General features: G+C 38.4%; 3 protein-coding genes and 1 non-coding gene across 6 annotated transcripts; 2 read left to right on the top strand and 2 right to left on the bottom strand.

The window, feature by feature from the left end:
• The first annotated feature begins 700 nt into the window (after window positions 1–700).
• LOC125212624 (DDT domain-containing protein DDR4) lies at window positions 701–4,695 on the top strand. Its single transcript, XM_048112838.2, has 11 exons — window positions 701–980; window positions 1,244–1,354; window positions 1,505–1,597; window positions 1,785–1,822; window positions 1,938–2,019; window positions 2,205–2,311; window positions 2,380–2,530; window positions 2,610–2,702; window positions 2,802–2,916; window positions 3,578–3,620; window positions 3,908–4,695. The coding sequence occupies exons 1-11, from the start codon at window positions 816–818 to the stop codon at window positions 4,389–4,391; spliced, it is 1,482 nt and encodes a 493-aa protein (XP_047968795.2). The 5' UTR covers window positions 701–815; the 3' UTR covers window positions 4,392–4,695.
• Window positions 4,696–6,039: 1,344 nt separating this feature from the next.
• TRNAL-CAA (transfer RNA leucine (anticodon CAA)) lies at window positions 6,040–6,123 on the top strand. The gene has a single exon. It is a non-coding gene; the product is annotated as a tRNA-Leu (tRNA).
• Window positions 6,124–6,641: 518 nt separating this feature from the next.
• LOC125210531 (uncharacterized) lies at window positions 6,642–8,499 on the bottom strand. The gene is made up of 2 exons (XM_048110074.2): window positions 8,165–8,499; window positions 6,642–7,402 (listed from the first exon to the last, which is right to left on the bottom strand). Exons 1-2 carry the CDS (start codon window positions 8,362–8,364, stop codon window positions 6,937–6,939), a joined length of 666 nt encoding a protein of 221 aa, XP_047966031.1. The 5' UTR covers window positions 8,365–8,499; the 3' UTR covers window positions 6,642–6,936.
• Window positions 8,500–10,412: 1,913 nt separating this feature from the next.
• On the bottom strand, window positions 10,413–14,097 carry AME3 (Protein kinase superfamily protein). 3 transcript variants are annotated; one of them, XM_048115641.2, is made up of 12 exons: window positions 13,801–14,096; window positions 13,588–13,723; window positions 13,223–13,249; window positions 12,986–13,139; window positions 12,861–12,909; window positions 12,368–12,482; window positions 12,142–12,233; window positions 11,897–12,041; window positions 11,454–11,518; window positions 11,270–11,367; window positions 10,846–10,948; window positions 10,413–10,655 (listed from the first exon to the last, which is right to left on the bottom strand). In XM_048115641.2, the coding sequence occupies exons 1-12, from the start codon at window positions 13,879–13,881 to the stop codon at window positions 10,518–10,520; spliced, it is 1,203 nt and encodes a 400-aa protein (XP_047971598.1). In that variant the 5' UTR covers window positions 13,882–14,096; the 3' UTR covers window positions 10,413–10,517. The 3 variants fall into 3 exon arrangements, with proteins under 3 accessions (XP_047971598.1, XP_047971599.2, XP_047971600.1); XM_048115642.2 differs by lacking the exon at window positions 10,846–10,948 and having other exon boundaries at window positions 13,801–14,097; XM_048115643.2 differs by lacking the exon at window positions 13,801–14,096 and having other exon boundaries at window positions 12,986–13,147; window positions 13,588–13,699.
• Between the last annotated feature and the right edge of the window lie 562 nt (window positions 14,098–14,659).

The raw sequence follows: 14,659 nt of genomic DNA, 5'->3' as shown, positions 1-14,659 counted from the left end.
TTGACGCCCGATGCGGGCGAGCTCGACTGGCGACTTGCCACTGGGGGGGATGCCGATTGGACCTCCTCGCCTCCCCTGGCTGCCCGTTACGCCCTCATCTGACCAACCGAGCGAGTGCGGCGAGCGAACGATGGAGGAGGCGAGAACTTCTGAACATCGTCTGGGAGCTCGTGGGAGCCACCGCTGCTGCTGTGGTCACCGGCGAGGTTCAACTGCTGCTTCTTCGGCCAGCCAGCATCGACACCCGCCCGGAACTTCTCAGAACCCATCAACACCAGATAACAGTTCCAGTAGGTGAATTCCTTATACAGCCTTGGCACGGGGAATGCTCTCTCCGCTATCCTCAGTCCTCGTCAGTCTGGCCGATCGCCATCCTACAATGGCGGCGAGCCAATCGGCGAGCGTATCGGCCAGCGACGCTAAATCGGGCAGCGCTCGCCTATTTTCTCGCCGAATTGGCGCTAGCCGGCCACAATGGTTCGGCAAACGGACCGGCCTTTGTCGGGAATTGGCTAGCCGGCCCGCTCGCCGCCATTGTGGATGCTCTAATGCCATTCACAAGAGGAGGGAATATTTATAATTTGAATTAGATTTATTTCGTAGAAATAACATCATAAAACAATAAATTCGGTTTTTAAATGATTTTTCGCATTTTTAAGAAGGGCACGATTCACGAACAGAGTAGAAACTAGAAAGAGTGAAGGAGTTTAGGCGGGAAACCAAATAGTTCACACTTACCCCTTCCAAAACCCCCAATAAATACAAGTTTTACTAAATTACTAAACCCTCAAATTTGTTGCAGATTATCTCATTCCATGGCCGGAGATAACCGAGGTCCGTCGCCGTTGGCCGGAATTCCTGTAAACAACGGCTCAGCTGGAGCGTCGGAGCCATCCTCGCCGAAAATGACCGACTTCGACTCCTCCCGCACGAAGCTTCGCCAACGATGGGAGTTGGCTTCAGTTCTCAACTTTCTCCACGTAATCTCTCTCCTCCACGCCATTTTTTCCATGACTCTGAGACGTTTACTTTTTTTTCCACCTCTGTTCAGTTCATGATTTATATCTTCCTTCAAATGTGTGGTTATGGTAGGCAGCGATTCGCTGTGGAAAGAGATTTTGATCTCATGTTCCAAACACGAACCGTACAATGTTGTATTTTTCGGTGTTTTTTTGATCTTAGGTTTTTTCGAAAAAGATATGAAGTTGTGAGTTGTTTTCACTTGTGAATAATGCACCTACAGGTATTCCATCCGGTGATTGGTAAAGATCTGAAGTTATCAGCTGAAGACGTAGAAACTGCAATCATTGAGCAAAACAGTACACTTGCTCAGCTTCACATAGCACTGTTGAAGGTTTCCTTTGCTTCTCACAAGTTAGAGTACATTTTTTTTATAAAAATTGCCAAGCTCTTGAAATAAGATGTTATTTATCAAAATTTTGAAAAAACAAATCTGATGCATCTCCTAGATCTTCATTATATTTGCCTTTTCTGAATATTTTAGGGAATTCTCTCTTCAAAGCAAGCCCAAACTTTAAAGTCCTCTGATGGGTGGATGGCTGCTCTCAGTAAGGCTCTCTCAACGTGGTGGCCTTGGGTAGGTCAAACCTGTAATTGTTATCGGTATGGATTTTTTTAGTTGGAGAACAGGGGTTGTCGAAATTAAACCCTAGAGCTCACTCTCACTACTTGCACAGAAGAGATTAGCTACTTGAGTTTCCCCAAAGTTCTGTTATGGTTTTTTAATACTAAAAGATGCAGCTGCCCTACATCTTGCTTTGCAGGTTGCTGAAGGAGATTTTCCTTTAACTGGAGCCAAGGGGTATATTGTTTCTTGATATTTTGTCAGTTGTAATTCCTAATGTCACGCTATCACAACTGCAAATCTGTATTTCCTCTCAATCCCGTTCATATATGTTGTTTTCTTAAATGTTCAGGGAGGAAATATCCATTTATAAGGAGCTCGATCCAACAGCTCGTCTTATGATTCTTAAAGCTCTTTGTGAAGTTCGAGCAGATGTACGTACCTACACTTGATGTTCTTTGCATGCTTAATTATGCATATTCATTTTCTTGCTCAATATTTTTTATAAGATTTTGGGTCTGATTTTATTCTAAGGCTATAGGTAGCATAATGGACTTCCAGTGGTAATGCTGAAACATACAGTTGTTTGAATTTTCCATTTTTCTGGTTTTTGTTGCAGCAATATGATGCTGTGTCCTATATCAGTGAGCAAATGAAAAATGGCACTGGTGTTTCTTATTTTCGAAAGGACAAGCTTGGAAGTGATGGCAACAGAGTATCATTTTGGTAAGTTGCTGTAGAAGTTTAGTTTTGTAAGTAAGGAAGTAATGGAGGTTAATGACTATTGGTTACAGGTATGACGGAAACGAGACAATTGGTCACAGATTATATAAGGAGGTTCACTCTTTTGAAAATCAGCAACCCAAAAAGAAGGATAATTCCCCTGCATTAAACTGCCAATGGGAAACCCTTGCTACCAATCTAGAAGGATTCAACAAGATTGTGGTATGAATGCATGTTTTGTTTTGTTACACAATTTCCTCACTGCCACATTGCATTTATTCCTTGCTTCTTTTGATGGTAGGATGAATTCTCATCTAGTAAATTTAAATGGGAGGTTGCTCTTGCTAAATCAATTGAAATGAATGTAATTCCTGTTCTTGCAAAGCAGCAGAAGGTTAGTAAGAATCGTTTCCAGAACTATACTTTTGTCATATATCAAATTTTATGTTGGCTTCCGAAAATGGCATGATCTCTATATTACTGCATTTGACAGAAAAAAGAGAAGGCGATGTACCGGTTGCAAAGAGAGCAATTACTATTCAATGGTTTTCACAACTTTGTATCAACTCGATCATGTCGTACTAACAAGCGTCCTGATTATGTATTTGGTATGTGTTGGATTTATGTAGTTATATATTTTGATAAATACCTGAAGGCCTTTTTTCTAGTCCTGCTTATTGTGGTGGCATTGTATTGATTTTATGTTTATGGGCCAAATTCCAGAAAACAGCTTTAGATTGTGTTGTTGCTGATCACTTGCTTATAGTTGCACATGCTAACAGTTAAGGTGCTAGTCTGAAGTTGCAAATTTGCTTTTCATTGATTGTTTTTTTCCGTGATGCTTGGACACCATGACGGTTTCATGATTGTATCTTGATTCTTGGACAGAATAAGTCATTTACTTTTAATTACAAATGACTATATTCTAATCGTGTGACCTTAAGGCTTGAGATATGGACACTGTATGAGAGCTTGGAATTAGATAAACCAGGCTTATGACACACCACAACAAATTGCTATACTTCATAAAAGCACATCAAGGTCAAAATGTTGTGTGAATTTATGCTTGATAACTGACCATTGTCAATGTATTTTAACGTTGAATAGAATTATGTGTCATGCTTGGAGCTATAGCTACAGGTCAAGAAACTATAGGTTATCCACATATACACGGACAACAGCCAGACAGTCTATTGTAGAGTTAAAAAATACAGATAAATCTACTCCCCCCACCTCGATATTTGACTAACAGCACCTATTTTATTACAGATAAATACGACAGAGATATTGCAGAGGCCATAAAAGATACGAAGTAAGTAACCTATTTCTCATTATGTTCTTTCTTATATTTTCTTCTCTTGCTTTACTTAATTACGAAGAGTTGTTTTACTCTGAAATTTGAATTAGACGCTTGAGTGGCATGTTTTAATAAGCTGCTAAGATTCTGAAATAGCATGGATCTTTAGCATTGGTAGTTGTCTTTTCAATTTGTATTGATCTTAAACACATTCTTACTTTGACTCAAGTAATCCTCTCCCCTTTAGCTGTCCCTTTCTTATTTTGTGATTATGATCATGTGACAATATCATTGTCTTCCAGTAAAAGAAAGACTATTGAAGAACGAATGCAGAAAGACAAACCGAGCCAGCAAAGGATGACAAATACCTCAGATGGATCTAACAATTCAGCAACATCTTCAAGGGACAGTGAATCTACTGAAACTGATACTGAGAAACACAATCCAGAAGAAAGTGACGGTGCTGATGGCTCTGAGGATGAAGAATATGTGGAGAACGAGGAAGATGACATAGAAAAGGATGAAGATGAAGATGAAGATGACCTAGAAAAGGATGAAGACAAAGACGAAGACAAAGAAAAAGTTCCCAGTCTCAAGCAGAATATGCCTCTAGTCCACAGGCCAAAGGGATCGCGCTTCAGTAGCAGGCTAGCTAGAGTTCGTGGCCACACTATCCCAGAAAGCATGAATTTAGGATCTAAAAACAGGTCAAGGCAAAGGCCATCCGTCAATACTGCTGTTGAATCCATAGTGGTTGCTGATTCTGAAGACGAAAGCTCGTCATGAGACATGAGCTGAAGATTCATGAAACTGATCGCGTTTTTGCTCAACCACCAGTGCCCTGGGGTAAAAGATGATGATTTTTGAGAGGATTCTTGGAGCTAGAAGGGAGACTTTGGTGCAGCTAACAAGTAACAAAAGAGAGATTTTGGCTTTGTAGTAAAAAAAGAGTTTGAGACACATTTTCTAAAGCAGTTGTAGGTAGCTGTCTCAACTCTCAAGTATGTGTAGTTTTGTGAAGACTAATTGTTACTAGGATATCTGTTTTTACCAATGCTCCAGCTTATTTTGATATATGCTACTCCCTTCGTTTCCCATTAAAAGTCACACTTTTTCATTTCGGTCTGTCCCCAATTAAGAGTCACATTTCATTTTTACCATAAATAGTAAGTAGGTCCCACATTCCACTAACTCAATTTACTCACATTTTATTATAAAACTAATATAAAAAAATGAGTCCCACATTCCACTAACTTTTTCAACCAACTTTTCTATACATTTCTTAAAACCCGTGTCCGGTCAAAGAGTGACTCATAATAGGGGACGGAGGGAGTATATCATACTCCCTTTTTTTGTCCACCTATCAGTAAGAGCACTCCCAATGGTGCCGGCTAAAAGTCGGCGTTTTTTCGCCGTCTATCGCCGACCAATGGGAGAGGTCGGCGATAATTCGGCGATTTTTCCTCCCGTTTTATCGCCAACCGGCGAAAAATCGCCGGATTATCGCCGACCACTGTGGGCGATAATTCGACGATAAATATATTTTTTGTTTTTTTTTTTATTTCCCCTCTATAAATACACACCTTCTCTTCATTCTCTCCCCATCCTCATCCCTTTTCTCTCTTCATTTTTTGTTTTTACTTTGAATTTTTTTTTCCATTCTTGTACTATTTTTTTTAATTAATTTTCGTCGTTGTAATGTTTACCCGTGTTAATACAACGAACTTTATTACTATTATTTGTTTTGTCCTATAAATTAAATTAGCTAGCTTTATTATATACAAAAATAAAACAATTAAATTAGTGATGATGTAAAAATGAAATGTTGAGTTAGGAAGAAATAAGGGAGAAATAAGGGAGAAACCATTGGAGCAGTTGGCTAAAAGTTGGTTAAAAACTGGGGATAAATTATGATGCTGATGTGGCGCTAATGTGGCAGGAGTTATGGAGAAATAAGGGAGGTTTTAGGGAAACTGTTGAGAATGCTCTAAATGTCTCATTTTATTTCTACTATTTAACTAATTCTATCAAGTGGATTAAACATTCCACAAACTTAATCACTCAATTCACATTTTATTATAAAAATAATTATATAAAAGTAAGATTCACGAATTATTTTTCCACCTCATTTCAAGTGGAGTAGTACTTTTCATGGACACAATTTCTTTATATTTTACTCTCTTTTACACTTATTTATAAAAATATCAAACATGGCCCACCAATATCTGTATGTATTAATAAACATAAGAAACAACAAAGTGGGATCGTAATACTTTTTTCTACTCACAAATCGCTTGCTTCATTTTTACTAAAACTTGTGTTAAACTAAGACGACCATTATTTCTGTGTATAGTTGCAGATAACAGACTACAGTAGTTCAAAAAAGAGATCAAATACTCTATATATTTAAAAAATTATGTAAACGTTCACAGTTGTCAGGATGGCCGAGTGGTCTAAGGCGCCAGACTCAAGTTCTGGTCCTCTTACGAGGGCGTGGGTTCAAATCCCACTTCTGACATTATTTTTTCCACCCACGTTTTTTGTTATATTGATTATGACACTAACTCAATGAGGCTGCACCTGGGCCTCTTCCCCTTACCCATTCACCCCACTACCCGAGATCCGCACATATGTTCGCTAGCAGTATGAGGTTCCTCGTGTCTCCCGGTTCAAGCTCCCAGAGATGCTCCGCTGCAACCACGCGGCCATCTCAAAAGATTAAGCTGTAACCACTCTCCATTATATTTAAATATCTTAGCCCATCCTCCACCAAACCTGCGTGGCTGCAAGCAGATAACAAACCTATGAATGTGATCTCATTAGGATTCACATCTGTCCCTCTGCATCTCCTCAAAGAACTCAGTAGCCTCATGAGCTCTCTAATGATTTGCTAAACCACCAATCATTGTACTCCACAAGACAATGTGTCGTTCCTCTATTGCTCCACACACCTGCAACGCGTGCCCCACACCTCCACATTTCGTGTACATATCAATCACTCATTGCATAGAAAACTATCGTAGAGTAACATCAACATTTGTTGAAAATTCCATATTATTTTAGTAATTGACAATCACAATGTTAAAAACACAGAGACCTGCCTGTTACTGAAAAATACCCGAAAATCTACTGCTGGCCAGTCGTCAACTAAATGGCTGCAGAATTTTAACATACATCCCAAAAAGTAGAGCACTTATATAGTCATTATAATAACGGACCACCTAAGCCAACAAAACTGTTATTCTTGCCAAGATTACAAGATACAGAGGGCATCTCCGGTGGAAATGCCAAAAGACAAGGAAAAGACTGCCCCGTGCTAGGAGACACAACACTAAGCATTCGCGACCAATGGTTCATGGAAGTCGGTGTGAGAGCTCCCGTCTTCATTTCTTGATGTTGTTAGTTGACTGGCTTCGCCCACGTCTGTTTCATCCTTGGTTGGCTCTTGCTTGGCGGATGAACCATACATCTTTCTCCTGGCGTCCCTACGTCCAGCCTTCTGTTCTAATCTTAGTTCGTTGAATTTTTCTTCAAAGCTGGCCTCGTCCTCAGGTGCAAAGAAGACAACCTGCTTCCCTCCAAGGTCCTGATACATCTTCTCAATCTTAACTTTCCAGAAAAGACCCATTTCTGTGTCCATCTTGTGGTGAGGTGTCTTGAGCAAGTACTCATCGATTCCCCCTGCCTTGTCTATGCAGCGCAGCGCATGTGTAGTCACCTTGACACGAATTTGACGGTCTAGAATGTAGCTAAAGAGCCGCTTCTCCTGCACATTGGGTTTCCAGCACCTCTTTGTCCTAGAACAATTGGAAATCAAGAAATTCAAGAATGGGATTTTATGAAGTTACGAATTGTAGAAGAATGGAAGATAGAGCCAAAAAATCATGTGTTTCAACAAATCAAAACACCTACTCCTACTATTCATATTTTAAACTACAAGTCTACAACATGCTTCTTCTATCAGCAAGTACTTATAAACATTCATATTTTCCAATATTTACGGCTGAGATTGACCGCTTACAATTAAGCTAAACAGCAACAACCTAAAAAACCTCCATAGCACAAACCAATAACAGCAACCAAGAACGGAAGAATCACCATTATCAATAAATGATCAAGCAAAGAAAAGTTACCAAGCATCATACATTTTCTCAAAAATACCTAGCTAAAATTTCCATCATAAATGCAGTTTCTGCAGTTCTTCACCAACAACTATTAGTCCTACTGCTACATCACCACCATCCCAGTCTCGAATCGAATTAAATCATGTTTGGAAAGAATCTAAGGGATCCACAATTAGCTAAATTTCTTACTAGTAAAGCTCTCCAGTTTATGTATTCTTTAGTAGTCTTATACAAAATTTACACTAAACTAAACTAAACTTCGCAAATATAGCAGCTCAATTCACAGCTTAAATTAAACAACACACAATCCGCTCCAAAAATTATGCGTGCCTTCAATAAGTTGGTATGAAACGATTCAAACCTAAAAAGCGCAAAAATAATCGGAGATGCATAGAAAGCTACAAATACAAAAGCAAATAAATTAAACATACAGACTTGTTGCCTCCGTCTTCACTGACGCGATTGCCGAATTGGATATGGCGGCCGGCGAAAAGCCCGCGGTTGGCTCGGCCCATCACGATTTTGCGATCCGGCACCCATTTTTTCAGCTGATCTTTCACTCCCGGCGCTAGATTCTGGTCGCCTCCGATTTTCTTCACAAGTTTCTTCATCATCTCTCTTGACCTAAACGCCATTGTCACGAATTTGTCTCTCGCCGGAAATGGTAATCGAGAAATGGGGTTTTAGGCTAGGGTTTTTGAGGTATGGAATGGAAGCACAAATGGACTTCCAGGATCTAGAAATAGAGTAGAAGTAGAAAAATCGATCAGTGATTAATTTGCTGAACTCAAAATATATAAAATATGTGAACTAATAAAAGTTATGTGGATATAAAAATATGGGTTCAAGTTTTGAAGTATATTAATTTACCAAAAAATAAAATTTAGTAGTAACTATTATGAATGATAAAAAATCTAAAAACATTTTTAAATGGAGAATAGTAGTAGTACTATGAAAAAAATGAAAAAAATCTTGTCACCGAAAAAGTTACTACAATAAATATTTACACAATAACTAACATTTCGTATGAATTATGCTTTATTTAAAGTTTACATAAGAAAACTCCGATTATAAAATAAGGAATATATAGAGATTAATTATATTCCACATTCAAATTTATTCCTATCTCTTACCTCCGTCCCCGATTAATAGTCACTCTTTGATCGGACACGAGTTTTAAAAAATGTAAAGAAAAGTTGGTTGAAAAAATTAGTGAATGTGAGACTCACTTTTTTATATTGGTTTTATAATAAAATGCAAGTGAAGTGAGTTTTATTTTATTTTATTTTATTTTATTTTATTTTTTTTATTATTCCCTCCGTACCAGTTTTATAGTCACATTTTGCCATAAAAGTCTGTCCCACATTTATAGTCACGTTTAGAATTTTTCATATTTGAACATAAAATTTTACCCCATTATTTACTAAAATTACACTCAAATGCCATTATCAAAACAAAAATAAACCAAAACAAAAATAAAAAACCAAAAAATCAACAAGGGACTCACTTTCAACCAACTCACTTAATTTATTACACACTCCTTCATCTCACTTCATTTATTACACACTCCACCATCTCACTTAATTAATTACACACTCCATCAATTCTTTAAAATTCGTACCCTAACTAAATGTAACTATAAATGTGGGACTGAAGTAGTATTTCCTTTTCCCTTTTTCTTGCACCTCAAATATTAAAATGAATGAGGTTTAATCATACCAAACCATTAACAATGGAGGAGGAAATATACAACATTAAAATGATTAGGGAAGATAAAAACAAAATGGTGGGCGGCGATGGCCCTCTTACGGCGGCGCTGCCCGCAAACATCATCCTAAAATAGTCACCTCCACCACCGCTGAACCCTCCACCGCCGCTCCCGCCGCCTGTCACGGTGGTGGACCCGCCACCATATGAGCTGACGCTATTGTCCCTTGTGCCACCAAGAACACCGGCATTCATGGTTAGTTGTTCGATTTGGCTAGCCGATTTAGGGTTGAAACTCGAGGCCTTGGCATACTGCATCGTAGCCCCTTCACCGGATGACACAAAGAATGCACCGTTCACCATCAAGTCACCATCCGTCCTCCAATTCCAGTCGGCCCACCCCCCCTCACTAGTATCCTCATGCCTTGTCACCTCTTTCGCGCTTGGATAGACCGAAATGGAAAAGAGTGACAATTAGTTAATGGAATGTGACATCTACTTATCATTTATGGTAAAAATGAAGTGTAACAATTATTTTGGATAGACCGAAATGGAAAAGAATGACAATTAATCAGAGATAGTGGGAGTAATCTTAACCTTATGCACACAAATTGGTATATCAAACAATTGCTTTACAAAGATCATTGTGTCGCATATACAGCAAACGAACACTTTACACATCTTTTGGATTAAGCAACATCCCATTTTGTCTTTTCATTAGACATACACTAAAACATACCAATATCTCCACTTTTAAGCAATATTGTGAAAAGTTGATCAAACAAGTTTTTTCACCAAAAGCATGTTCCTTAGACGAACACGACGACTTCGCCTCAAAACGGGTATTATTCAAGCACAGAGAGAGAGGGTTCCAGCCATGGGCTTATAAAGCAGTCTTACTGTGAACTCTCACCCAGTTGGGAAAGAAGGTTCTCTCCATAGAGCAAAACTGAGAGGACATTATTGCGCTTTCAAATAGACACAGCAAAAATAAAGATACTGTTATATCATGATCGTTTTACTTGCTACAGAGCTAGATATAGATCAAACACACGTTTTTTACACGCAAGGTGAGGAATTTCTAAGCTGGCTCCTTAAAGAAAGGATGCTCCAGCGCCTCCCGAGCAGTGAGACGTTCAGATGGTTCAAACTTCAGCAAGCCGTGCAACAAGTTCACGAGAGAGGATCTGGAGGAATCAGCATGCCTTGAGACGAGATTCTGCAAATAATAGCTAACCATGTTATAAGGCGGAGAAGCAAAAGCAGATGGTGTCAATCGCGATATGGTGGTGTTAGAAAATCGAGGAGCACAAACACAAAACAAAGAAATAACAAGAGAAAAGAATGGATGCATCTAAGCATGAAGCATGGTATAGTTTTTAAATCAACATCTGGGAGAAGATTGCAACCTTCAATAGGTCTAGCTTCCTCACAGCACGGATGCTATCCCGGGAAACTGCTCCCTCAGGCCAGTTCAGTCTGGATCGTCTGAAATATTTTTCAGCACCTTTGCTGCAAAACCCACAAGGAACCCAAACCATCTCAATTTCCCCTCGTGTTTTGTTACCATGAATGTGACTCTATTTTTTGGCCGACTCATGCATAGTCTCAGCTAATTTTTATCTTAAAGACCGAATATTTTATGAGAGAAGTATGCTTCGATGCATGCAAAGCCAAAAAAGTATTGAGAGTCAGAGCTAATAAGGAAAATTAGAAACCCAAAATATTGCCTACAAAAGAACAAGAGATAAAGAACCAAGAAAAAGGAAAAATGAAGAGAAAAGGTCAAAGATATATGTATAACACCAAATAATCACCCTAACAAGAACTTACGTCGCTTTTTGAATCATATGCTCTGGCAGTGGTCCCAAAACCCTCTCCATCATAGCTAAATGTTCCAGGTTCTCATGTGTCTGGAAAAGTGCTTCACCCTAGAAAGACAGATCTCAACATATCAGATAAATAGAATTTCCTATGGTACAACGAAATTAGTGGATGAGGGAGAAGCAGAACAAACCGTGCAAAGCTCCACAAGTATGCAACCAACACTCCAAATATCACAAGAGTGCGTCCATCCTAAACCTGGCACAGACAGACAGAAATCAATACTGGTCTCCTTGAACTTATTAGGAGAACATTGCCTTTCCATGTCTTTGTTCAAGAATAATAAAATACACAACCAAGTTCCTGACAATGATATGCAATGCCATTTAGTTAACACAAATTAACAAGCATATATGCAGAAAACAGTAAAAGAGTGTCAATACTCAGATGTATTTCCACTAAAATACGGAGCATTCCTTTATGAGGCTGGATAATCAACCTAATAGCACTGATTTCGATAGCCTCAACAGGTCTTGACACAATCTGGATATGAATGCCACCAGATTGTTGGAGTAAAACCTCATAAGAATTAGACAGGAGCCATTGTGAATCTCACTCACAACAGTAACTTTTTACCTAAAATGATCTCAGGTGCCCTGTAATGCCTTGTTGAGACAATGGAGCTATGAAGCTGACTATCAAAAGCAGTACTACCAAAATCAATCAGCTTAATGGCACTTGACTTTGGTAAGCACCTGGAATTTGTTTCATCTGACGTTTTCTGGATCAACCAAAAAAGTTCAAGGATGTGATTTGAGTGACTGAGTCTAATGACAATCATAGATGTTTTTTTTAACTTTACAAGGCCTAAGTCCAAATACCTTGCAGACAGGAAGCTTAACAAACTCAGAAGAGACAAGAAGTATATTTTCTGGCTTCAGATCAGTGTGGATTAACCGTAAATCGTGCATATCTGTTGGGTATATTAAAATAACAAAAAGGCAACCCTGTTAGATGTGCAGATAGCCGAATATGTATAACAGGCGAATAGAGATCAGGGCAACTGCTTATGAAACTAAATGAATACAGAATTGAAATTCTACAGACATGCTACAGATTCCAAAAGCTGGCGCCCAAACTCTCGAACAAGATCCACAGGAAAGGGGGAGTATTTATTTCTCTTTAGAAAATCAAATAAACTTGGTCCGAGCTTCTCAAAGACCTGATAAGACCATTAAAATCCACTGAAAGGTAGTTCTCTGTGAAGCTATGATAATTGTAAAAAACTCAGGAGAGCACAAAACAAAGACATTCACCGAATGTCATGCAAATTATCAAACAATTAGTTAACAAAACAAGATAGATCATTATGTATGTTCTCCCTTAGATAGTCACCATTGTTTATGAGTTGAGTAAGGATCATATATTCCATTCAATAGGGAGTTCAAAACAGACATTAATAGCATATCCTACTATGCAGCAATTATTAATTGAAAGAAAATCGAACCTCTGAATAGTGCTACTAATCAAATGAAGAGATAGGCATTCACATAGAGCTGAAATAAAAGAGGTAGGCAAGGAATCACGCAGGAATACTTACTATGCATATATGGTTGCGGTAATCGAACCACCTATGCATCTTCACACAACTGCCACACAAAAAAAACCGAAAACTAAGATAAATATAAGAGTCCATCAGCAACTAGCTGGCAGCAGAATACTTACTGTGACTCTTTTTTGTCATACTTAGCAAGACGCTGAAGCACGTCAATCTCGATCATTGCTGCATCACGGTACTTTCTTATGCTTCTAACAATTTTGATAGCCACATATTCTCGTGTATGACGGTCCCAACAATCCAATACTCGACCAAAGGTGCCTACAGCACTAGCAACTTGCTGATTTGAAACAATAACAATGATGAAAATATAAGGTTTTCTTATCAGGCACGTGACCCCTAACCTTCACCCATCTTGCCAAGTATCTTATCTGCAAATTCAAGCAGAAAGAAGATTCAAACACTCCACATGGAGATAATTGGACCATAAGACAAGCCAAGAGCAAGCTCATCCAATTAAAAAGTTCACAATTAAATTGATTCCTTCCAAATAGCTATGATATTAAGTATTCCATTGTATACACTAGTGCCAAAAAAGGAGTGCCTTTAAGTACAGCCAAAGTCGCTAGAATAAAGTTCACAGTTACTTTATAATATATCATTAAATTGATTTTTATCATTAAAGATTTGGTTTTTAGACATTGATTTTCACTGCACACAATCAAGAACACTAACTAAAATTCAGGCAACGAAGATTAAAAATAATTACATCTAGATGTGAGATTCTCGCCGAGGCTAAACACGTAATGCCCATTGGGATCATCATCCCTCTTCGGCGGCGACACATGTCTCCGCAGCACCGGCGGCGCCCTGGTTTCGTCATCCCCACAATCCCTTTCATCAGCCTGCAAAAAAGGGAAAAAAAATAAATTTTAATCTTCTATGAAAACCTAACCCTAATTTCCCAAAATTCGGCAACTACCTCCGGCTGCCCAGACGGAGCTACGTCCCACGTCGAACGGCGCCGTTTGCGAGCTTGCCGCCCTTGATTCACTTCCGCCATTAATTTGATTTCTCAGGCACCGAATTCGTCTGGCAATCGCATACACACAGCAATATGGACGCTTGTGTGTGTATATCCAATCAGAATGAAATTATTACGTGTGTGACAGAATATCTGCAACCGTAAATTCGCCTGTAAGAGGCGAATCCGATAGCTTAGTGAATATTTTTTTAGGGAAAAAGTTGAAGAACAGATTCTTGTAAGGATAAGAGTGATACGGATATGTATTTTTATAACGAAAAAATTAACTCAAAATAGGAAAACAAAACCAGGCATTCAGCATAATTTACATAATTGCACATTGCCATGGAAATTGTTTGGAAATTCGATTTTGTCCAGTAAATTTTTTTTTAAAAGTATGATTTAGGTAAAATTCAAACTTTTTACACTAATATGAAACAAATATATGAAACATTTTGTACGTGTTATGTATTTACTGTCGTAACTTTAGGTGATACTAGCGGGTAATGTGTTGTGGAGTTTTTTGAATTTTTTAAATTATATAAAGTATATCAGTATCATATTTACAATATTTATAGTATAATTTACTTGTTTGGTCGGATTTACCAAAATTAGATATACTTATGGCTCGTTGTTGGTATGTATAATATGGTGCATAATAGTAGTAGTACTAGTACTTTTCTTTGGTTAGGAATACATGATCCTTATACTAGTTTTGGAAAATTTGGTCTTTAATGTGAGAATATGTGTTTGCAACATAATTGAGTCAAGTAACCAAAGAAGTTGAACAATGGGAGAAAGGCCTAGTTTGTTGTTT

Source organism: Salvia hispanica, chromosome 3 (genome assembly GCF_029641045.1).
Source record: "Salvia hispanica isolate PSC_SH4W2 chromosome 3, Shi_PSC_v1, whole genome shotgun sequence".
In the NCBI taxonomy this organism is placed as follows: domain Eukaryota; kingdom Viridiplantae; phylum Streptophyta; class Magnoliopsida; order Lamiales; family Lamiaceae; genus Salvia; species Salvia hispanica.
Note: the sequence above shows the minus strand (reverse complement) of the source record. Positions and strands in the feature narration are given on the sequence as shown.